This window comes from Anastrepha obliqua, chromosome 3 (assembly GCF_027943255.1).
Source record: "Anastrepha obliqua isolate idAnaObli1 chromosome 3, idAnaObli1_1.0, whole genome shotgun sequence".
Lineage (NCBI taxonomy): Eukaryota > Metazoa > Arthropoda > Insecta > Diptera > Tephritidae > Anastrepha > Anastrepha obliqua.
In genome coordinates, this window is record NC_072894.1 from 108,088,218 (window position 1) to 108,113,116 (window position 24,899).

Here is a 24,899-nt window from a genome sequence, read left to right on the forward strand (position 1 = left end):
CTCATTTTTTTAACTTACAGTTACTCAAAATTTTAACATTTTTTAAAATTTACTTCATTTTTTAAGCCTACATTATTTCAAAAAATGAAGTAAAAATTGAAATGTGGATCGCTAATTTCAAGCTAAAACCCAAATATTATAGTTATTCGTGATCAATATTTGGGGGTGGTACATTTTGTAGTCCAACCAGAAAGTTGAGTCGATCTCAAATAATACAAAATATTGATTAAAATAAATATATCTATTTTTTGAAAGTTGGGTCGATCTCAAATAATACAAAATATTGATTAAAATAAATATATCTATTTTTTGAAAGTTGGGTCGATCTCAAATAATACAAAATATTGATTAAAATAATATAAATATATCTATTTTTTGAAAGTTGGGTCGATCTCAAATAATACAAAATATTGATTAAAATAAATATATCTATTTTTTGAAAGTTGGGTCGATCTCAAATAATACAAAATATTGATTAAAATAAATATATCTATTTTTTGAAAGTTGGGTCGATCTCAAATAATACAAAATATTGATTAAAATAATATAAATATATCTATTTTTTGAAAGTTGGGTCGATGTCTATTAAGTGAAAAAATGTTAAAATATTGATTACAAAATATTTAAAGTAATCTATTCAAAAAAAAGCAAAACAAAAAAAAAAGAGCACCTTCATTTTTGCAAGTATCTTTTAAAAAAGCGTTCCAAAAGAAAAAAGCGTTCCAAATGGAACGCAAAATATCTCGGATTCGAACTCGCAACAAAAATTATTGTTACAATACCAACCGCTTAACCAACTCAGCTAAACCGTACATTCTGAAGTAATGTAATTACAGCTGAGTAGTATGCAAAGCAAGCAATGCTGATAAGATCAGCATTGCTCACAAGCTATAAATAGAATAAGCGTATGCCATTGACAGAGTAAATATGAGTCACAAATTGCAAGATAAGCATAATATTTGATCTAGAATATTCAATTAAGCTTTTATACATCAACACATAGTTACAAGTGTAGTAAATATTTAGTTAGAAACATAGTGGTCAGCAATACAACTGGTAAGTGTGTTACGATATTATTTTAATGTTAAAATAATTTTATATTTTTAATAAAATTACAGAAATGGAGAAAATGGAAGTGGAAGAAATTTCACAAAAACTAGAGGACGACGCAAATTCCCTATTTGATTATTTTTCCGAGGAGGATGAAGAAGTAGAATGCAGTAAACAAAAAATGAACAATTTTGCAGAAGAGTTGCAGCATTGCGCAAACTTATTTTATAATGCATCCTGTGATAAAATTTCATTTGATCAAATGAAAAACGATATTATTAACAACGGTATTGCTATAAAAAATGCTAAATTAAAAAATTTAATTTATAATTTTGTTGATATAGAAAGTACACAAACAAAAAAATCAAATAATATTAGTCCTCAAGAATTAGCTCAAATTTTAGAAAAAAAAATTACTAAACAATATAATAAAAATCTTAAAACTGAAATTAATGATGAAACTATTACAACTTTACATAAACAAAATATAAAAGAATTACAACGGAAAGCAATTGAATTTCATAAATTATATAGTTCTAAACGAGCAACTAGTTTTCAATTAAATTGTCATTTTGGTATTATATTAGAGTTATATGTAACTAAAATTAAAGAAAAAAATAGTTCTTCACACAAAATAAAAAGTATTTATAAAAAATTTAGAATATCAGATAGTTATGCTAGAAAACTTAGATACATTAGTAATTTAGTATGTTTTTTTCCTAGATTACAATATTTAAATACTAGTGTAACAGAATTTTATAAATATAAAAAAATATTAGATATAGTTTTTGATGAAAAAAATGAAAAATATAAAGATTTCCAAAATAAATGGAAATAATAAAAAATAAAAATCTTATTTAAACAAAAATTCAAACATTTTTTTATACTGTAAAGAAAAATTCAAACATTTTTTTATATCTACCATCATTTGTTTCTTGTTCTTTGTCTATTACTAAAAATCCAAACTGTTCTTTCCAACATTGAATACACATATTTTTTAAAATATCATAATCAATATCATTACAATGGTCATTAAATATATGCTTCAGATTAGTCTTGTCTTGTTTAAATATAATTATATAGTTTGCATTATCTCTTATCAATTGTTTAGGAATTTTTGAATATGTTTGACATAAATAAAAACAAGAAATGTTATTGTGTCTACCATAAGCAAAATAATTGGCAATATTATCTTGTTGTTCTGTAGAGATATCATCAAATATTATTACAGAATATGGTTTAATATTTTCAGGTGTTGGTAGAGATTGAATTGATAAACATTTTATATCTTTAGATTCCAAATCATTTTTAACACACAATTTATTGAATTGAATTATCATATCTTCTAAAAATTTATATTTTTCTTGATAGCAAGTTTTTGAACAAATTATTATATCAGAATAATAAATCTTTGATAATATATTTAATAATACATTTGTTTTTCCGCAATTACTTGGTCCACAAATAATTGCTCTAATAATATTCGGAAATATTTCATTTAATCTTTTTATTGGTTTATGAGTATCAAAATTTTGAATAGTTAATTTGATTTTATTATCTAATTTAGTAACTTTTAAATGACCATCCATAATTTAGAATTTTAGATAAATTTTTTTAATCTATTAATATAATTAATTACATATTTATTTCAATTAATTTTTAGTTAATTTTAATTTTATAAAAATTTAAAAAAACAAGTCAAACATGCATCACTTGATTTGTTAGTGGATTATATGAATAACTATCATCACTAATAATTAAACAGTGAACGACTGTATTTGATGGAAAATCTTCTGTCCATTTAAATTCAATTTTAATATCAATAGCAGCCTCTTTAATTACCTCATTCTGTTTAGATGTATCAATGCATATTATTGGATATTCTTTTAAAAATGTATCATAATTAACTATTGGTAAATTATTTATACTAGAACCATAATATGAATTTTTAAAATCTAGAAACATATTATATAATGTATCAAATTTATTTTGATTAATAGATAGTTGCATATCATAGTTTGGATATCTATTTGTATTTAATTTAACTACAACGTTTTCTAAATTACAATGGTCAAATTTACTATTGTCTTTATAATTATTCTGATTTCTTAATGTTTGAAATGCAATAAGAAAATATCTAGGTTTAGCACTAGATGATGTTATATTCCAGGTATAAGTCTTTACAGCTGGAATTGCAGTAGTACAATAGTATCTCCAATTTCTAAAATACATTTGAAAGTTTGTATTATTTGAAATTTTTTTATTAATTTCATGATCAACTTCAACTGAAAATTTAACATGAGGCATTCTCCATATAATTTGATTAATATCAATAGAAAAAGTATGATCACTTAAACTACTATCAATAATTAAACAATTTGTATCATCATTTGATCTTATTAATTCTAATTTTTGATTAATTCTAAAAATGAAATTTTTGTAATCATCAAAAAACCCAATTAATATACACAATGGAATGCTAACAGAAAAATAACCTTTCTTATTAAAAACATTACCTTTATTTACAATTTGCCAACCAGCATTATTTAATGGTAAATCATTAGAAAATGATGCTAAGCCTTTAATTGTTGTTGTTATTCCAGGATTTTCAATTTTATCAATTTCAACTGAATTAATAAAATATGTAATTTTACTAAACAGATTTATTATACCATTATTCACAAAATTTATTTTATCAGGATTAAGTTTATCTAATATTTTACCATCTTTATCTTTAGCAATAATTTGACCTCTAATATTAAGTAAACTTTTTGATGGTAACGTTTTAATGTCTTGATTATTAATATTTATTTCTATTGGTCTTCCATATTCATTTAATAGTGTAGAATTAGATGGCAAATGTTCATAAAAGTCATAAGATTCAATACCTTTTTCTTCTTTCATTTATTTAACTAAAAAATATTATTAAAAATTTACTAATATGTTTTGACTAGGTCGAAACCTATGTTTAAAATAATTGTAGTCTTGTATTTAATTGTCTTATCAAATTATAAAAAAACATTATTAATAGAATAATAATTAGTACCATTGAAATGTATTCATTTTGCATTATTTTATCTATTCCATTTGAAATAATAAAATCTATTTTTGATAATTGATTATTTTTATCACATTTTATTTTATCTTCCATTTAAATAATAACTTTTTTCCATTTTTTGAATTAATGACATAATATTATATAATAATTCTTTTACTTCATTCATATTCGTTAAATTTTCTCCATTAAAATCGCTTAGTTTGATATTATTTTCATCAAGTTTAGATGCTAATTTGGTAGTACATTCTGTATTTGATAATTTTATTAACGACTTTAAATTATTAATTTCATTATAAGATAACATACTAATATAAATAATAGCAATGATGACTATTATAAGTGTTGTTATTATTACAATTTTTGTTATACTATTTGAATTGTTGGCATATATATTACCCTCCCAATAAAGATCAGATTTACTATTATTTTCGAGTGGTATTATTTTCACATGCATTTTTATAATTTTTATTCAGAATTATTATTTGTATTTATTAAGATATTTTTTTTATTTTTTATTTTTTATATATCAAATTGAAAAATTCATCATCAGTTAATTGTCTACTTTTCTTTTTTATAGTTGGCATTTCATTTTTACATTTTATTAATTCTTTAGCTTTATTACGTATTTTTTCATAATTTTCTTCAGTCATCATTGTATTTCCATCTGCTAAATTTTCAATTATATTTTCCATTTGATTGTTTTCTACTACTAATTGATTCTTTTCTTCTACTAATTGATTTATTAGATCAGAGGAAACTGTTTGTGCAAATTCTAATATCATTTTTTCATTTATAAGTTCATGTACTATTTCTCTACTTGCTTCAACTGCAATACAATTATTATATTCCAATATATTATTATTAGTTTTTCTAATAATTCGTGCATGATTATGCCATTCATCATTAGGATCATTAGCAGCAATATTTAAACGTTTAACAAATGCAGGTCTATTTTGTATAAATTTAGGATTATTACGTAAAAAAAGTTTAGTTTCTTCAATTTGTTTATTAATTTCTTCCCTATTAATTGTTTTCATATTATTAAGTCTTAATTTCAATACAGGAGGTTCATTTTTTTGAATAGTTGTAAATGTATGAATATTTGACATTTTGACAATTTTAATGGTTTACAAAAATAAATTTATTATTTATAATAATAAAAAATATTCAAAAAAAATTTATATATATAAATTATAAAATAAATTAAAAATGAATTCAAAGAAAATGATATCACCAGCACAATATTATATACCATCACAACCACCTCTAAAAAAACAATCTAATTTAAGTATTGTAAAACAACATATATCTAGTTTGAAAAATGCAAAAGTTGGTGTAAATATACCAAAAAATATGAATGAATTAAATCAATTTAGAGCTGAAAATTATGCATATGAGTATTTAAAATCTGCACTTGCTCTCAAGATAACTAAAACTGATTTTTGTAAACAAAAACATATTTCCCCTAATACACTAAATATTGGACTAAAAAACATTGGTATGAATACTATACGTAAAACTAATAAACAAGAGAATAAACAAGAACAATTGCGAATAAATGAAAATCAACAAGAACAATTGGGAACATTTGAAAATGATTCAAACCAAGAAAGAAAGAAAGATAGAAAAAAAGGTGGATATAATTATAAAGCTGAAATTATTACTGAAAATTTCTAAAAATTTGGTAAATATAATAAATATAATAATTATCCAAATAAATAAATAAATACATCACATTTTCTATTATAATAAATGGTACGATATTATGGTAACGGTATTATAAATAATCTTATAAATAATCTTCCATTTGAATTACATTCTCCAGGATATAATTATTTAGGACCTGGTACTAATCTTGAATTAAAACTTGAAAAAGATATACATCCAATTAATAAATTAGATGAAGCAGCTAAAGAACATGATATTGCATATTCTAAAAGTAACGATATAAAGAAAAGACATGAAGCTGATAAAATTTTAGAAGATAAAGCATGGTCAAGAGTTTCAGCAAAAGATGCTAGTTTATCAGAAAAAGTAAATGCATATTTAACTACTAATGCTATGAAATTTAAAAGAAAAATGGGTATGGGTTTAACAACTCACAATTCATCAACTGAAGAATTGATAAATGTTGACTCTGTTAACGGTTCACAAAGTGAACATGTTTCCGAAGGAAACGGTTCCCGAAAGGAACATGTTGACTCTGTCAACGGTTCCCGAAAGGAACATGTTGACTCTGTCAACGGTTCACAAAGTGAACATAATAGAAATGAAAATGAAATTAATTTTATTCCAAAATGTGGACGATATATTAAATATCCAATATCTCTAAATGAAGATCAACAAAAACAAGTTTATGATGCTATGAAAAATAAAACAGATATTACTATAAAATTAGAACCAATTCAATTACAAAGAACTAAAGAAAGTGTAATGAATGAAACATATTTACCATTAACTAGAAAACAAATTAATTCTATAAAAAAACATGTTTCACAAAGTCAAACAGGTTTACAAAGTAAACATTTGGATAATAATAAAACTACTTTTAAAATTTTTATATTAAAATTATCTATGTCTCAGTTACAAAGTTTTAATAATGAAAAAATTGGCGGATTTTTACCAGCACTATTACCATTTATTCCAACAATAGGAGCTGCAGTTACTGCAGGAACAACATTATATAGAGCATATAATGATAAAAAAACTAACGATAAATTATTAGAAGAAAAAATACGTCATAATAAAGCATTAGAAGAAAAAAATATAAAATCTGGTAATGGTATGTTACTTAAAAAATCTGGTAATGGTATGTTACTTAAAAAAAATTTGATTTTGAATTAATTCCAATTAAACCATTAAGTAATTATGATTTAAAAAAATATGCTAGAAAATTTAATATAGCAAATTTTAGAGGTGTATTCATGAAAGATAGATTACCAAAAAAGATAAAAGATATAGAATGTGGAATAATAAATTTAGATAATAATAATGGTAATGGTACACACTGGGTAGCATATAAAAAATATAATAATCATATTTTTTACTATGATTCCTTTGCTATAAATAAATTACCAATATTAATAGAGAAATATTTCAAAACTAATGAAAATACTGTAATTTTTAATAATAATATTGATCAAGAAATAAATGAAATAATTTGTGGTCATCTATGTTTAAAATTTTTACTTAATTAAATAATGCCGACTATATCATTAGATGGAAATACTTCAATAATTTCATGTAATTTTGATGAACCAATAATTTTAGATAATAAACATGATTTTGAAATGTGTTTGCTTAATTTTTCTACTTATAATTCTATACCGAATATATCTGAAAAATTAAAAAATAATATTTTACATTATGTTTCCGATGGAAATGATTCACAAGATAATTTACATACAATTAACAGTGTTAATAAAATAATTACATTCCCAACTGGTTCATATGAAATAAATGATATAAACAATTTTATAAAAGAGAAAATAAAGGGTATTACTATTAAACCAAATATGACAACATTAAAAGTTGAAATTAAAAGTGATTATATTATTGATTTTACACAAAAAAATTCCATAGCTTCATTACTAGGATTTAGTGAACAAATTATTCAACCTAATACATTAGTATCATCTGATTTACCAGTAAATATTATGAATGTTAATTCTATTAGAATAAAATGTAATATTGTAGGAGGTAGTTATGAAAATAATAAACAAACAAATATTATTCATGAATTTTTCATTAACGATAAACCTGGTGAAAAAATAAATGAAATACCTAAAAATTTAATATACTATCCAGTAAATACAAATACTATTAGAAATATAACTATTTATATAGTTGATCAGGATAATAATTTAATTGATTTTAGAAAAGAAAAAATTAGTATAAGATTAAATATTAGAAAAGTGAATTGATATTTTTGAAGAAAATAGTTAACAAAGTTAACATAAATTAAAAAAAAAAATATTTGTTAATAAATTGGAAACAATGGGTGAAATAATACAACAACAACAAAGATTATATCATAAAATGGTAAATGGTGAAAGAATATGTTTGTCTATTATAGATGGTAAAAAAATATGTTTTTCATGTTTAGAAGAGAAACCTATTTCTAATTTTATTTCGAATAAGAGATATTGTAAAAACTGTTACAATCAAAAAATTGCATATTATAACTCATTACCATCAAGATTTGAAAGATTAAAGTGTGAATGTAGAATGTGGTATACAGTATCACATAAAAGACGTCATTGTAATTCTCAATTTCATATTAAATATATTAATAATAAAGAAAATAATTAACAATTTATTATGAAGTAACGAAATTAATTTCTAATTTACATCACACCACATCATATTTAATATTTAAATATTATTTATTGGCGATAATTCAAAATATTTAAAAAAAATTTTTCTATATAAATAAGGAAAAATTAAGTAAAAATATCAAATAAATAAAAATGAATTCATTTAATATTAAAGAATTGAAATCCAAAAATTTAAAAAATCTAAAAAAATATATTAGAGCAAATAAACATATTCTTGAATTACCTAAGTATTGGTATAATAAAAATAAAAATAGTTTATTAAGCATAATGAATGATTTATTAGAAAAGCATAATAATGATGTTATTCAAAATATATTTCAAAATTTTGATGATTATGATTTTGATATTATTGATGTTCAAGAAAAACAAATTAAAAATGGTTCATGTTTTAACAATATGGTTGCTGATTTAGAGTTTACAAATAATGAAGAATTTGATATTGAAAGACATTTAGAATTAATAAAAAGAAATTGTTTCAAATATTTTTTCAAAGGTTTTAAAAAATATAGTAATTTTAAAGTGTCTTTAGGAACAGCAGTAAATATTGTTGTTATTGATAAAAAAACTAATAAAATTAATGAAAGTTATGAATATTGGTATAGATCAAAGATACATTATGTTAATAAATTAAACTATTCAAAAGAATTTAATTTAATGATTGAAGAAATAGTTAATAAGTTCTCAGAAAAATGTAGAAAAGAATCTACAGCTAGCTTTGTTAAAATATTAAAAACACATGTTAGTACAGATAAATCACAACCATTACTTGGTGGATCATATATTCCATTTACTAATATGAATTGTATTAACATTAAAAATATTGATAATAAATGTATTTTATATTGTATCTTATATTTTATTCATCAAGATGAAATTGTTACAAATCCTCAAAGACCAACAAAATATAAAAAATATCTTGAAGATTTAGAAAATGATGATAAATTTAAAAATCTAAGTTTAGAATTTCCATTTATAATTAATGAAGAAAATGTTAAAAAATTAGAAGATTATTTTAATATTACCATGAATTTTTATCATTTTGATTCAGAAGAAAATGATACAACTGAACAAATTCAATTAATATATAAAAGTAATTCTTTTGATTTTCAAAGAAAACATATTAATATTTTATATTTAGAAGAAAATATTACCAAAGAAAATATTTCCAAAGAAGAAACATACAAATCTCATTTTGTAGTTATTAAAAATTTATCAGCATTTTTAAGTGGTAAAATTCATCATCGAAATGAACATCTATATATCTGTAATAAATGTTTTAAAAAATGTAAATCAATGAATGACTTGGAAGAACACGTTCACATATGTTACACATTAAAAGATGATAATAATATAATACAAAATATAAAGTTACCTAAAGAGGGTGAAAATATTTTAAAATATAAATCTAATGGTGCAGAATTATTTCATCCATATACTTTATATGCTGATTTTGAATGTATATTGAAGAAAATTAATAAAAGAAAATCTGACAATTGTGAAAATACAACATTACTTCATGAACATATTCCAAATAGTTATGGTATTTATAATACTTATAATAAACAATATATTACAAAGAATAATTCTAATAAAAAAAGATTGTTAAAGTCATTTTTAGATACTTTAATAAAATATGCTAAAGATTATAATACTGTAAGAAAAATTAATCATGAATTAATTTTTGATAAAGATTCTTCACAAAAATTTGATAATACTAAAAATTGTGAAATTTGTGATATTCCATTTTCTAAAGAAAATAAAAAATGTTGGGATCATGACCATACAACTGGTAAATATAGAATGGCTTTATGTAATACATGTAATCTAAAGTTAAAGATGCCAAAATTTTTACCAATTATTATTCATAATCTAAAAGGTTATGATTCAAAACTATTTCTAAAATATTTAGATGAATTTCATCCTGAAACTGAAACTAGTGTTTTAGCAACAAGCACTGAAAAATTTAAACAAATTAGAAAATCAGTTATTGTAGATGAAACTAAATATTTAAAATGTAATAAATGTAAATATAATTATAATTTAATAACAAAAGACACCTGTTATAAATGTAAATCAACAGATTTAGAATTATATACAGTTGCCGAAAAAATAGAATTAAGATTTATAGATTCAATGGAATTTATAAATACTTCATTAGATAAAGCTATTAAAAATTTATTAGATGTTAATGATATATATTGTGTAACATGTAAGAAAATAAGAAAAATTGATTATGTATCTTACAAGGTAGGTAAGAATAGTAATACCAAGAATAACTTGTATGCTTGTAGTACTTGTTCAGCTTGTAATACTAGAAATATAAAATATATTAATTTTGATCATTTAGAAAACTTTAATAATGTTTTTAAAGAATTATCATTAAAAGATAAATGTTATTTACTTAGAAAAGGTGTATATCCATATGAATTTATTGATAATTATAAAAAATTAAGTATGACAACACTTCCACATCTTGAAGATTTTAATTCATCATTAAATGGAAATATTAATATTAATGATTATAAATTTGCAAATAAATTTTGGAAACATTTTAATTGTAAAACATTTAGTGACTATCACAACTGGTATTTAAAATTAGATGTTATACTTTTAAGTGATGTATTTGATAATTTTAGAAAAGAATGTTTTAAAAATTATAATTTAGATCCTATACATTATATAAGTTCACCACATTTAAGTAATTCAGCTGCTTTAAAATTAACCAAACAAAAATTAGAATTATTAACAAATCAAGATATGTATGAATTTTATGAAAGTGGAACTAGAGGTGGAATATCACAAATTGCACATAACTATGCTAAAGCTAATAATTGTTATTATTACATTGACAACGATTCACAGAGTCAAAATGTTGATATTATAGAACAAGTTTATAAATTAAGTAAAGAGGAAGCTTCTCTTAAAGGTATATACGATTCTAAAAAATTAACAAGTTATATTTTATATTTAGATGCAAATAACTTATATGGATGGGCTATGTCACAAAAATTAAGTGTTGGTAATCATGAATGGTTAAATGAAGATGAAATTAAATACTTTTATAATATTAATAATATAATAAATAAAGATTTTGATAATGGTGATGTTGGATATACATTAGAAGTTGATATAAATATTCCTACAGAATTACACAACTTTTATAATGATTATGCTCCAGCACCACATCATTATGTTCCACAATTTGAAGATTTATCACCAAATCAAACAGACTTAATTAATAAAGGTATTGGTAGTAAACCAAATGATAAAATTAAGAAATTAATGTGTACGTTATTACCTAAGAAAAATTATATAATTGATATAAGGTTATTAAAAGAATATTTAAATAATGGGGTAGTTTTAACTAAAATTCATAGAGGTATTAAATGTAGACAAGAAGCATGGTTAAAAAATTATATTGAAAAAAATACAACGCTTAGAAAGAATGCTAAAAACGATTTTGAAAAAGATTTTTTCAAACTTATGAATAATAGTGTATATGGTAAGCAAATGGAAAATGTTAGAAATAGATTTAATGTTAGAATAGTTAAAATTGAAAAAATTATGAGAAAACTAATAAGTAGAAATACATATCAATCAAGAAAAATAATAGATAGTAATATATGTGTAGTATTTGGTAAGAATACAAATATTAAATTAAATAAACCTATCTTTGGAGGACAAAATATTTTAGATTTATCAAAACTATTAATGTTTAAAATGTATGTACAACTTAAAACTAAATATGGTCATAGAATGAAATTATTAGGAACAGATACTGATTCATTTATTCTTTATTTTGAAGGTAAACATATTGGTGATGATTTTGATATTTATTCTGAAATGAAAGATGATCTAGATAATTATGATACCAGTGATTATATTGATAATTTTCCAATTGAAGACTTAAAATCTAATATTAATAAAAAAGTACCAGGAAAATTCAAAGATGAATATAATGGAATACCAATTAGAGAATTTTGTGGACTTAGAAGTAAAATGTATGCATTTAGGACTAACGTATGTGATGCATTTAAGACAGATGTTTGTGATAAAAAAGTTTGTAAAGGAATAAAGAAAAATAATATTAAAAGGTTAACAATTGAAGATTATAAGAATTGTTTGATTAATTTAGAAAATAAAAATGAAACTGTTCATAATATTAGATCATATGATATGAAGCTATATACTACAGAAGAAAATAAAATTGGATTATCACCCTATGATGATAAATTTTATTTCAATAAAAAGTTGAATAATAATAACAACTTAGATATTACCTACAAATTATCTTGGGGACATTATGAAATAGGAAATGTAGGTAACTAAAACGAACCCCCTCTCTACTATACATTAATATTAACTTAGATTATTTTAAGTATTTTGATATTGACAAAGTCAACAGTTTCTGAAGGAAATATTTAAATTATTAATTACATTAGATTAAGTTTTTTTAAATTTTTTATATTAATATTTTTTTTTTAATTTTTTCCATTTAGATAAGTAAAATTTTTTAATTATTTTTCAATTATATTTGTTTTAATCTGTAGTTTACTTTTTTCAATAGTTGATTCACTTTTTTCAATATCTGATTCAATATTTAATTCACTTTTTTCAATATCTGATTGTTTTATAAATTCGTCTACTTGAATACCTTTATCAATCTTATTATTAGTTTCATCATTTTGGTTAGTAGTATTATTTTGAATAATATTATCTTTATTTTGTAAAACTAAATCTTTAAGATAATTATCAATTAAAATTTGTTGTTCTGAATAACTATCCAATTGTTTTTCTAAACTGTTTTTAAAATTTTCAATGTGTGTATCTATAAAATCTACTCGTTTAATTATGTTAATAATATTAGACTTATTATGATTTATATTCTTTTCTAACTGTTCTATTTCTTTATTTAAAATAATAATAGCTTCCTGATTCAAATCTACTAATTTACTAATACTCTCTTTTGATTTATCACCATTTGAACGAATTTCTTCAACTTCATTTTCTAACGATATTATTCTATTAAGAGAATATTCGTTAGATGAATTTAATTCTGAAAAAGATTTTTGTCCAAACTTATCAATTCCCATTTATTAGAATAAAAACTTTTCAATTTATTTAAATTTATGTTTAATTTAATTAAATAGTCAACATGTTTCCTTCGGAAACCGTTGACAGAGTCAACATATTTTCTTCTCTTAGTTCCTCAATAATATTCATAATTTCATTATGTATTTCTGGACTATCATTTCCTGCATTATACTCGCCTATTAACAAATTTAATCTATCTTTTAATTCATTAATATCATTCCAATAAACACGTTCAGATTGTGAACGATTCGCAAAACGAACATATTTAGTAGGTAAACTAGTTTTAATTTTAAAATTTTTTAATGATTTTGAAAGATTATTTTTTGAATTTAAACCAGATCCTACTTTTTCTTTTATAATTTTATTTTTAATCAATATTGGTCTAATAAAATTCATATATTTATTTCCAACGCTAGATTTAATACGTTTAGAACTTTTGTCATTATTTTGCATGTAAGCATATGTTGATAATATAATTTCTTCATAATTTTGTAAATCATTATTTGTTACAGCTGTTGATGGTTCTTTTAAAGTTATTAATTCCCATAACCCTTTTGTTCCATTATAAGTTTTATTATTTAAAATAATATCATTATTACTAATTTTTACTTCAGTATTACCAATCCATAAATCTTTGCCATCTTCAGATCTTAGACCAAAAATATTGTCACATAATTTCATATCAGAATTATTTAAATTTAAATATTTCATTGCCATATTTCCAATTTTTTCGGAAATAAATTGTACAGGTGTAGATAACGTTTCATTTGCACTACGCAAAAGAGCGTCTTTTGATGTTGATGGAGTCAACTGTTCGCTTCGTGAACATGTGCTAGTTGTTGGTGTACTTTCAACTAATTTTTGTTTGTTTGTTTTTCTAATTGGTGATAGTTGCTTTTCGTTAAATTCATTAGTTTGTAAATTCATATTATTGTTAGGTGGTTTATATTCATGTTGTGAATCGTTTCCTTTGGAAGTATATTCACTTTCAGTGTCGTTTCTTTTGGAAACATGTTCACTTTGTGAATGTCCATCTATTGTTTTTTTATATGATTGATTTGATTGATTTAAATCTACTATTAAATTTTTAAAGCTATCATTTAAATTGTGAACATTAATAACTGATTGATTTAATGGTTGAATAATTGCTTGAAGATCTTCATTAATTTTTTCTTGTTTTATTACTTTGTTTAAATTAAATTGTTGAAGTTTATTTTTTAAGTCTTTTTGTGTTTTAATATATTCTTTTAAAACTTTATCTGATATCATTGTTATTTAATTAAAATAAATTTTAAATATTTTTGAAATGGATAAAGATGAATTTATTGATACTAAAAATAATTATTTTCAAATAGCAAAAGAGTTGCATAAACCAGTAAGAAAAAATTTTGAAAGAAGAAAAATTATTACTAAAGGCATAAATGAACTATGGGCAGCAGATTTACTAATTATGACAACAGTTAATGTTAGAATTAATAGAGGATACAAATATATGCTTAATGTAATTGATACATTTTCTAAATTTGCTTATATAGAGCCATTAAAAAAGAAAGATGGAAAAACAACTTCTGAAGCATTTTTAAATATTATTAAAAAAGCAGGTTGTGCCCCAAAATTACTTCATACAGATTCTGGTAAAGAATTTTTAAATAAACATTTCCAAGAAGTTTTAGATAAATACAATATTAACATGTATCAAACATTTAGTGAAAAGAAATCATCAATTGTAGAAAGATTTAATAGAACCATTAATGAAAAACTAAAAATACGATTTGAAATTCAGAAAAATACTAATTGGATTGATGTAATTGATAAAATATTATATGAATATAATTACAAAGATGTACATAGAACTATTGGTATGAAACCTTGTGAAGTAAATGAAAAAAATGAACAATTAATTTTTGATAATTGTTTTAAAATTAATAGAAACAATTTAGAAAAACCAGTTTTTAAAATTGGAGAAAAAGTAAGAATTCAGTCACATAAAAAACAATTTGAAAACAAATATAAAAATAATTGGACTCGAGAAATATTTTATATTAGTAAAATTTATCCATCTAATCCAATAACATATTTAATAAGAGATTTAAATTATGAACCAATATTGGGTAAATTTTATAAATTTGAACTTCAAAGAGTTCAAATTTGAAGTTTCCTACGAGAACTTATAAAGAAGAATTACAAAAAACTATTCAATAAATGTAAACATTTCATTTTTGCTTATCTTGCAATTATGCTTATCTTGCAAGTATACTTTATGCTTTGTAAAAGCTTTCAGTTCATAGGGTGAACATATTGACTCTGTCAATGGCATACGCTTATTCTATTTATAGCTTGTGAGCAATGCTGATCTTATCAGCATTGCTTGCTTTGCATACTACTCAGCTGTAATTACATTACTTCAGAATGTACGGTTTAGCTGAGTTGGTTAAGCGGTTGGTATTGTAACAATAATTTTTGTTGCGAGTTCGAATCCGAGATATTTTGCGTTCCATTTGGAACGCTTTTTTCTTTTGGAACGCTTTTTTAAAAGATACTTGCAAAAATGAAGGTGCTCTTTTTTTTTTGTTTTGCTTTTTTTTGAATAGATTACTTTAAATATTTTGTAATCAATATTTTAACATTTTTTCACTTAATAGACATCGACCCAACTTTCAAAAAATAGATATATTTATATTATTTTAATCAATATTTTGTATTATTTGAGATCGACCCAACTTTCAAAAAATAGATATATTTATATTATTTTAATCAATATTTTGTATTATTTGAGATCGACCCAACTTTCAAAAAATAGATATATTTATATTATTTTAATCAATATTTTGTATTATTTGAGATCGACCCAACTTTCAAAAAATAGATATATTTATATTATTTTAATCAATATTTTGTATTATTTGAGATCGACCCAACTTTCAAAAAATAGATATATTTATTTTAATCAATATTTTGTATTATTTGAGATCGACCCAACTTTCAAAAAATAGATATATTTATTTTAATCAATATTTTGTATTATTTGAGATCGACTCAACTTTCTGGTTGGACTACAAAATGTACCACCCCCAAATATTGATCACGAATAACTATAATATTTGGGTTTTAGCTTGAAATTAGCGATCCACATTTCAATTTTTACTTCATTTTTTGAAATAATGTAGGCTTAAAAAATGAAGTAAATTTTAAAAAATGTTAAAATTTTGAGTAACTGTAAGTTAAAAAAATGAGTTAAATGGTAAAAATGTTAAATTTTTGAGTTAAAATGATAATAAATGTTAAAATTTTAATATTTTTGATATTGTGCTGGATCACGTAATATACATACTACTCCTATTTTAGTAAATTAACATTGTAAAATTACAAATATGAAAATATACACTTTATAAGTCGCTGTCAATTCCGTAAAAATATATTCACGATGAATGAGCCGGAAATATAAAAAAATCAAGATTACCTTCAGTCACGACTGCTATCCTCTGCTGACTTTTTTAGGGATCTCGATGCCTTACTCAATTATCAAAGCCTCGTCTTCAGTGACCAACTTACTCATCTAAGCTCTGCTATCACTTTGTAGGCCTGACATAAAATCCTCGATTCGATCGCTTTTCACTCATTTTCATGACGGATTCAAACTTCAACTGGCACTAAAAGAATGTCTGCTCTTTACATATGCAACATATAAGTTAGATTAGCCAGGTTGCTTGTCGAAGATAAGACCATCGATCGGTTTTTCTGCTTTGTCCATAGCGCAGATCTCAGTTTAGAAGACGCTACACCAGTTTGGGAGTCTAAAGGAGCAATTTAACGGTAATTGTTCCGAGTACATTCGCGCTTCAGTGCCATTGTAAATCTTTGAGAATAAGAGTAAATTTGGTGATTACTATCGTCTGATATGACTCTGGTCTGCCAATCCTTTCTGTCGGGTCTTTGTATTCTTTGTTCAGATCTATCGTGTGAACCAGATAGTTTGTTTCCGATGCGTCGATGCGTCGAAGTGTTCCACAGATAGTAGAACTAATACATGACCGTGCGTATTTTCTTTTAGCACGCTTGCTGCTTTTATCCTGAAAGCAGATTTTCCTTAACCAATATTAGTGCGTATCCTTATATTTCTTCTCAAACACACCATTAATTTGTTATCAAAATATAGCTCATATTACAAAAAAACCGTATAATGGACTATTTCAAACGTCGTACAAAATTTTTCCGAATTGTATCAAGACTTTCAACTTTCTACCTGTACTTTTTTTAAGTAGTTCTTTTGTTCGTCATCTAAAAGTATATATTTTCAAGTAGTAAAAACAAAAAAAAAAAAGAGTGCATGTTTTAAGTGACTACGAAATTTTTTCGCTGAGCTATCACGCCTTTTCTTCCATACAAAATATACGCACCAAAAACAAAATTGCTAAACATCAACGGTATTTGGCAGGTACTTGAAACACGCATTTTGCAATATAATGGACTATGGACTATAAAGCTGTATACCCAGAATAGTTTTAAATATTGTGGTTAAAAGTTTAAGGTTTTGAAGAAATTTTGGCCAATTGTGTATAAGGTTTTAAACTTTGCTTTATACGGATTTTGTTGTAGTATGAACTATATTTTTATAAAGGAGAAATAGCGATGTATTTATAGTTTTGCAACGGGCTGCATGTAAGGAAAAATCGTAGGACTGCGAATTAATAGTGACCAAGTAGTTACGAATCTGGCCTCTTTGTCTAAGTACTCTCCTATGTATCTCATCATAGAATCAGATATTATGGCAATACTCTTTATGAAGATTCATTTAACTTGAGCACCAGCATTCAACTTCCATCTTTTAATTTTCCTAAGAAAATAAAATAGCGTTTGCAAAACCCCACAGCAGAAGGCTACGTAGCCCATCTTCAGCTCTGCTGTTTCTGATTCAAAAGGCTCTGCCATTGAAAGCACACCGAAATAGTCCATTTCCTGCTCGATCACCCTAATGTGCATAACAACTTAAAACATATTCGTATGTATTGTATTATGCAAATTTTGTATTTCTGTGTGCGCGTCACACGAGCAATTTGCGTATTTATCGGATTATTTTAATATTTATAGAGCTCTATTTTCTCTATTTACTTTGAATGGCATTGTAAAACGTAATCACTGGCATTGTAAGGAGATACATAAAAACCAAATTGAACCAAATTGATACAAATTTAAATCTGTTGGATAAATTTCCATTGAAGTTTTAAATGAAGAGACAAGTAATAGTAAGAAATTTAAATTTTCAACTCAATTTAAATTTCCGCAAAATTAGAAGGCAAAAGGAGTCAAATACAAATATTTACCTATAAGCTGCAATGTTCTTAAAATTTAATACAATTTAATAATATATTTCCAATCATTTTGTAATAAAATAATTAATTTGTGCTAAGCGCAATTCAGGTTGAACCTAAAGCGCACACCCAGCGCTAGCACATCAACATTTGGAAAAGTTTGATGTACTTTTTATTATTATTTTTTGTTTGTCTTTAATGCTGATTATTTTTTTTTTAATGCTGATAATCGTTTTTTGTTTGTTTAATAAAATTAAAGCGAATTTTCTTACAAAAGCCGTATAAATTCAAGTTTCTTACTTTATATGAAAATTAGAAAAATTCAACATACGTCTCATCACAATTCCCTACACAGAGTTTCTACAAAAATTTTTGATATGCACTTTCATAGTTTATTCAATTTGTGCAAGTTTTAAGTGGCTCTGAATTCTCGTTGATTTTTGATAATTTTTTTTCTCTGTCGGTAACGCGCATTTTCTGCAAATAAAAGAAAAAGATATAGTGCATTCGTTAAATGGAAAAAATGTGCAACACCATCAGGGAAAAAATTATCAAAAATCAACGAGAATTTAGAGTCACTTAAAACTGGCACTTTTATATACTAAAATTGAATAAGCTATGAAACTGCATACCACAAAACATTCAGAAATTCCAAACAGTGTAGGTGCGACGAAAATTTGCGGAACTTTTCTAATTTTGGTATGGAGTTAGAAACTTGAATTTGTATGGTTTCTGGTAGACAATAAGCTATAACTTTATAAAAAAAATTAGTCAGCATTACAAAAAAAAAAGGTCAAACTATTGAAATCCTATCGATTTTGCGCGAGCTGTTGTAAGCTATGATTTTTTTTTTTTAATCTGGAAATCTTGGAAAGAACCCATGAAAGGAGAATAGCCCCCCATCCTTTCGTCGACTTCAAAGCAGCATTCGACAGTGCGAAAAAAAGGTACCTGTATGCCGCGATGTCTGAATTTGGTATTTTCGCAAAACTAATAGGGCTATGCAAGACGTTACTCAACACCAGCAGCGCCGTTAGAATTGGGAAGGACCTCTCCGAGCCGTTTGATACCAAACAAGGTTTCAGACAGGGTGACTCGCTGTCGTGTGACTTCTTTAACCTGTTGTTGGAGAGCATCGTACGAGCCGCAGAATTTAATCGCTCAAGCACAATTTTTGTAAAAGCGTACAATAGTTGGTGTATACCGATTAACATGCGCGCTATTATTTCTATCTTTTCCAACTGGATAAAGCATGGCTTCGGTGGTGAACCACGACAAAACGAAGTATCACCTCAAACAAACAGTCGGCGCATCGGCACCCACTTCACTGTTGACAATTATGATTTCGAGGTGTAAGAGACTTCGTTGGTCTGGGAACCAGCATTAACACCGATAACAATGTTTGCCGGGCAATTGAGTAGCAAAGTCCTCTCTCGACGAATAAAACTCACACTATATAAGGCTCGTGTTATTGTATGGCACAGAAGCTTGGACCATGGCAATATCCGATGAGGCGTCCCTTGGAGTGCTTGAGAGAAAATATCTGCAGAAGGCGATGAAACAATGAGCTGTATGAGCTTTACGACAACATAGACATAGCGCAGGGAATAAAGATCCAGCGGCTACGTTGGCTAGCTGGGTCATGTCGTCCGAATAGAAACAAAAGCTCCAGCTCTGAAAGTATTCGATGCGATACCAGCTGATGGCAGCAGAGGAAGAAGAAGGCCTAGAGCATAGAGAACTTTTGATATATCAGGTGGGGAAGGACTTGGCACGAGGAAGAAAAGATTGGTGCGCTTTGTTAAACTCGGCCAAAATCGGGTAATCGGTTATCGCGTCAATTAAGATAAAAAGACGAAGAAGAATAATTATAATTTAATGGTTTTTTAAAGAAAGTAATTCAGTCTGCTTTACAAAATTCGATTTTCTCCTGATTTCGGCGAATTTTGAAATCGAGCAAGGTGATGTGAAGTTATAACTTTTTAACGCCAAAAAATATAGGGTGCAAAGTGATTCGTCATGTTTGACTTTTCTTTAAAAATAATAATAAAGTATTTTTTTCACTTTACCTGTAATGTCTGGGCACAAATATATGTATGTATAAAGTATGTGCATAAAGCTATCATTTGGGTTGAGTGAAATATTTAATTTGAAAATGGAACTATGTAAATTCCCCTTTGTAATTTCTTCCGTAACATTTTATTTAAGCAGTTGGATTAAAAAACCTCTAAAATTCAACTAAACATGGCAAAAAATATAATAAACTAAAACCAAATAAAATTTAATAAAGTAAAATATGCCGTGTGAGAGTAGTGTAAAATATTTGAAGTATCACCTTAACATTGGCGTAATCACTATGTGTTAGAAAATAGATTGATATATAATATATGTACCTAAATGTTCTATAACTGTCCTACTGTTACCATTACTGAATCCTTTCCATGTGCTTTATTTGTTCTTTCTTGCCTGGCTTTTTCAATGGAATTGTCACATACAGATGCTTTACGAGTTAAAGTGCAGTGGGTAAGTCTAATTCACTAACGATGTAAATATTTTTAAATATTTCTGAGCTGGTAAAAAAATTGTGTGATTTCTCGCATGTAGTGGGTGTCAGAATAATAGCAGGAAATTTTTGACTATTTATTTATTTTTAGTTTCTTATTATAAAAAAGTAGTTCACAAAGTTCCAAACTTGGTGCAAAATTTGAAAATATATACCGACTTTCCATCAGTTTTTTATAAAAATATCATTCAAAGTACAAAGAAAACCCATAAAAGTTAAAGTTCTAAACTTTGTAAAAATTGAGTACACATAACAGAAGAGAAACTTTCAGGGCAGACAAAGAAAGAGAGAAAATAAGAGACACCCGAGAGAGTTTAAGAGACACAGAGAGAGAAAGAGTGTATATCTAAATAAATTCACAACATTTGCAGAGAATACAAATAGACAAAATTTACAAAAAACGCAGAAGGGTTGACCGGTGTAGGTAAACGCCGGACATAAACCGTGGCAACAACGCGCACTACTTCGAGCGTTTATCACCCGCACAAACGCAGCGATTCCAGGACCGCAGCAACGGCACAAATTACCGCAAGGTAATGCCAATAAATCCGTCGCCGGAATGGAAAGCACTTTATAGTACACACAAGCACTAGCCACGAAACGGAAAAAAGCGCCAAAAAGTAGGCACCAAAACAAAAGTGCCAAAAAAATTGGGACCAAAAACGCCCCAAACAGTAGGCACCAATGAAATATAACGCCAAAAAGTAGGCACCAAAAATATATTTCCTACAAATTTGCACCAAAAAACCAACGCCAAAAAGTAGGCAGTGTTATTTCTCACTAGAAATTCGCAACCACAAGGAAAAACTCAGGAAAAATAGCCTAAAGTGTATCTAAGAGATATATAAGGTATAGCTCTCTCTCTCCTTTTACCCTTATATCGTTTTTCTTTTTCGTGGAACGAAAATACCCAAAACGTTGCATGGGCTTGAAATTTTAATCTCCATTCGCTTGTCCATCGACGCCTAAGAAGTTTCACTTAAAAAATTCAACAACTTTCCATTAATTTTTTATAAAAATATAATTCAAACTACAAACAGAACCCATAAAAGTCATAGTTCTAAACTTGGTTAAAATAAAAAAAAACATGCCTCAACTTTCCATTAATTTTTTATAAAAATATAGTTCAAACTACAAACAAAACCCATATACGCGTAAGTCAAAGTGCTAAGCTTTGTAAAAATCAAAAAAAAAAGAAACAAAAAAAAAATCATCAAAATTTCAAACTTTTTAGTCAGATGGAATTCTGGGTAATTAATTTTGTACCTCTTTGAATTTTAGAATATTATTGTGCAAATTCCAAAATCGCGTTAATTTTTGATTTGTTTTTTTTTTTTTTTTTTTTTTTTTTGTTTTCACAGTGTTTGTTTGTTTTCTTCCATATAAAAAAAGCATTTTTTATTCAGATACCACATTTTTTTTAATTTTCTGTGAATCTTTAGATTAGGCATATCTGATTAACTAGAAAATATCAGCTCGGTCGCCACAATATTGAAAGTTCAAATCATTTGCAATTCGACGATGTTTTAATCAATCAAACGTTAGACAAAATGTGATCCCAATTACGTGGCCAACTGCTTCCATTGCCCTCGGTTCTTCGTTACCGGTACGACGCGGATTTATTTTCAGCCAAGGCTTACCACTTCAGCATCAATGCTGCTGCAGCTCCAACAATAACCGAACAACGGGAACGATGATATTTTAAAAATATTGCAAATTTACATTTTTTGACTTGCTGGTAGAAATTTGTTTACTACACTTCATGAACTTTGCAACTAATGGCCTTAAAGTTATTGCTATTGAAAGTCATTCAATGCTTATACGTGAAAAAGTAAACATTTTCTCAAATTAATTTGCGCCAAATAGTGTCAAATTATGTTAGTGTTTAGATAAAAATGCATCCAAAGTTAAACATACGCGGCAGCGCATCTCTCAGCCGTTGACTTATTGATCACTTTAACTTACTTTTTTTTGTACTTTATGATAACAAGATGACATTTTGAAGAAAAACTAAAGAACTATGATTAAAACGCATCTCTCTGATTTAAAAAGAAATGAACACAGGACGACCACGACTTAAATTTTACCGCTAGCCTCTCCCCACAATTTTACTTATAATCAAATATTCATTACCTTTCTTCATATCCGATAAAAGCGCACATTTATTATTATTCCACATGCTTTATTAATGAATTTTTAATTAAAAAAACTATTTTTAATTTTTCATACTGAACATTTTTCATGCATTCTTTTGCTTGCAACGTCGAATGACGCCAAGCATTTTTCGTTTCCCTCTTAACCGTTCCCTCTTCTCATTTGTTTTGATTTATAATCTGCAAACGGCGCCCACATAAAAGCCACTACTTTGACTATATAGGTCTTTCTCGCTCTCTCTCTCTTTCTTACACTCACACATCCGCTCACTCACTTTCTCTTTTATTGTTTATTTATTGCAGGCCTACGAATTTTAATTACCAGCGCCAATGGCCATTAGTCTTACGAGCTCAGGCGTTGGACAACAGCGAGCCACCAGCCAAGAGGAGGCAGAAGCAGTAAGGAAGCAGGAGCAGGACAAGGCGAATGGTTGGAGAGCAGGCGAGCAATTAAAAAAAAAACAAGTTTAAAATAGGGGTATAGAGCAAGTGGTAAAGCGGGCAGCGCGTGGATGAAAGCAGCAGCAGAGGTGGCCAAAAAATATATGCCAAGCGAGGCTAAAGCTAATCACCTGCCATTAAAAGAATGCTTGGCAGTGTAAATGTACTAGTGAAGCAAAAACATGCAATGAGCATAGTAAGAGTGTTCTTTTTAGATCTTTTTCGAGATGAGATATAAATCTTAAGCCAATCACATGCATTTTTATGGAGAGCTCGTCGAGGTCTCAATGCTATTTCAAAAAGAAGTTCGGAAGTGTTTTATTAATTGCAAATTTCATACAGAGAATTATTTTTACTATTTTTATTACTATATTTTTTTAAATAATACATATAATTGTTTTAAGTTATTTAACTAAACTATAGGCTTCTTAATTTTAACCGAACCAGTAAAGTTACAAAGGAAAATATGCCTAATTTAACTGAACTTTTCTATGGATACATTTGCGTGGTGGTTGCTATGGAAGAACGGAAACTCTGCTTCCTTAAAAAAATTATTTAAAAAATCTCGCGAAATTTGTTTTTATTAAATGCTGAGCCAAGTCACTCTTTGCAGCTATTACAGCTGCAGCTATACGCGAAGATAGCGGCCGGTTTCTTTTTAATGACCACTTGAGACTAAAGGTCACAAGCGGCGTATAAAGCATATTTTGCAAATTTTCCTAGCGGAATAGTGAAAAAAAGTTCTGCGTTATAAATTTCATAAAATTGATTATTATTATTATAATGATTTTTTGTTTGTTTTTGAAGTAATGTCAAAAAAATTCAGAACAGATCTAACAGCTTTCCTGCAGCGAAGCATTTTTTTCGGTTGAAGGGCGCAGACTGACCAAATAC

The 24,899-nt window shown here is 26.0% G+C and overlaps 1 protein-coding gene across 2 annotated transcripts in view; it reads left to right on the top strand.

Annotated features, from left to right (window-relative positions):
- LOC129242600 (Ig-like and fibronectin type-III domain-containing protein 2) overlaps nt 1-24,328 on the top strand; it is a 101,787-nt gene extending 77,459 nt beyond the window's left edge. For both annotated transcript variants that reach the window (XM_054879341.1, XM_054879343.1), the window contains exons 17-18: nt 21,346-21,371; nt 23,868-24,328. In XM_054879341.1, coding sequence (XP_054735316.1) covers nt 21,346-21,371; nt 23,868-23,882 — 41 coding nt within the window. In that variant the 3' untranslated portion in view covers nt 23,883-24,328. The remainder of the gene's footprint in view (nt 1-21,345; nt 21,372-23,867) is intronic.
- The last annotated feature ends 571 nt before the right edge of the window (nt 24,329-24,899 follow it).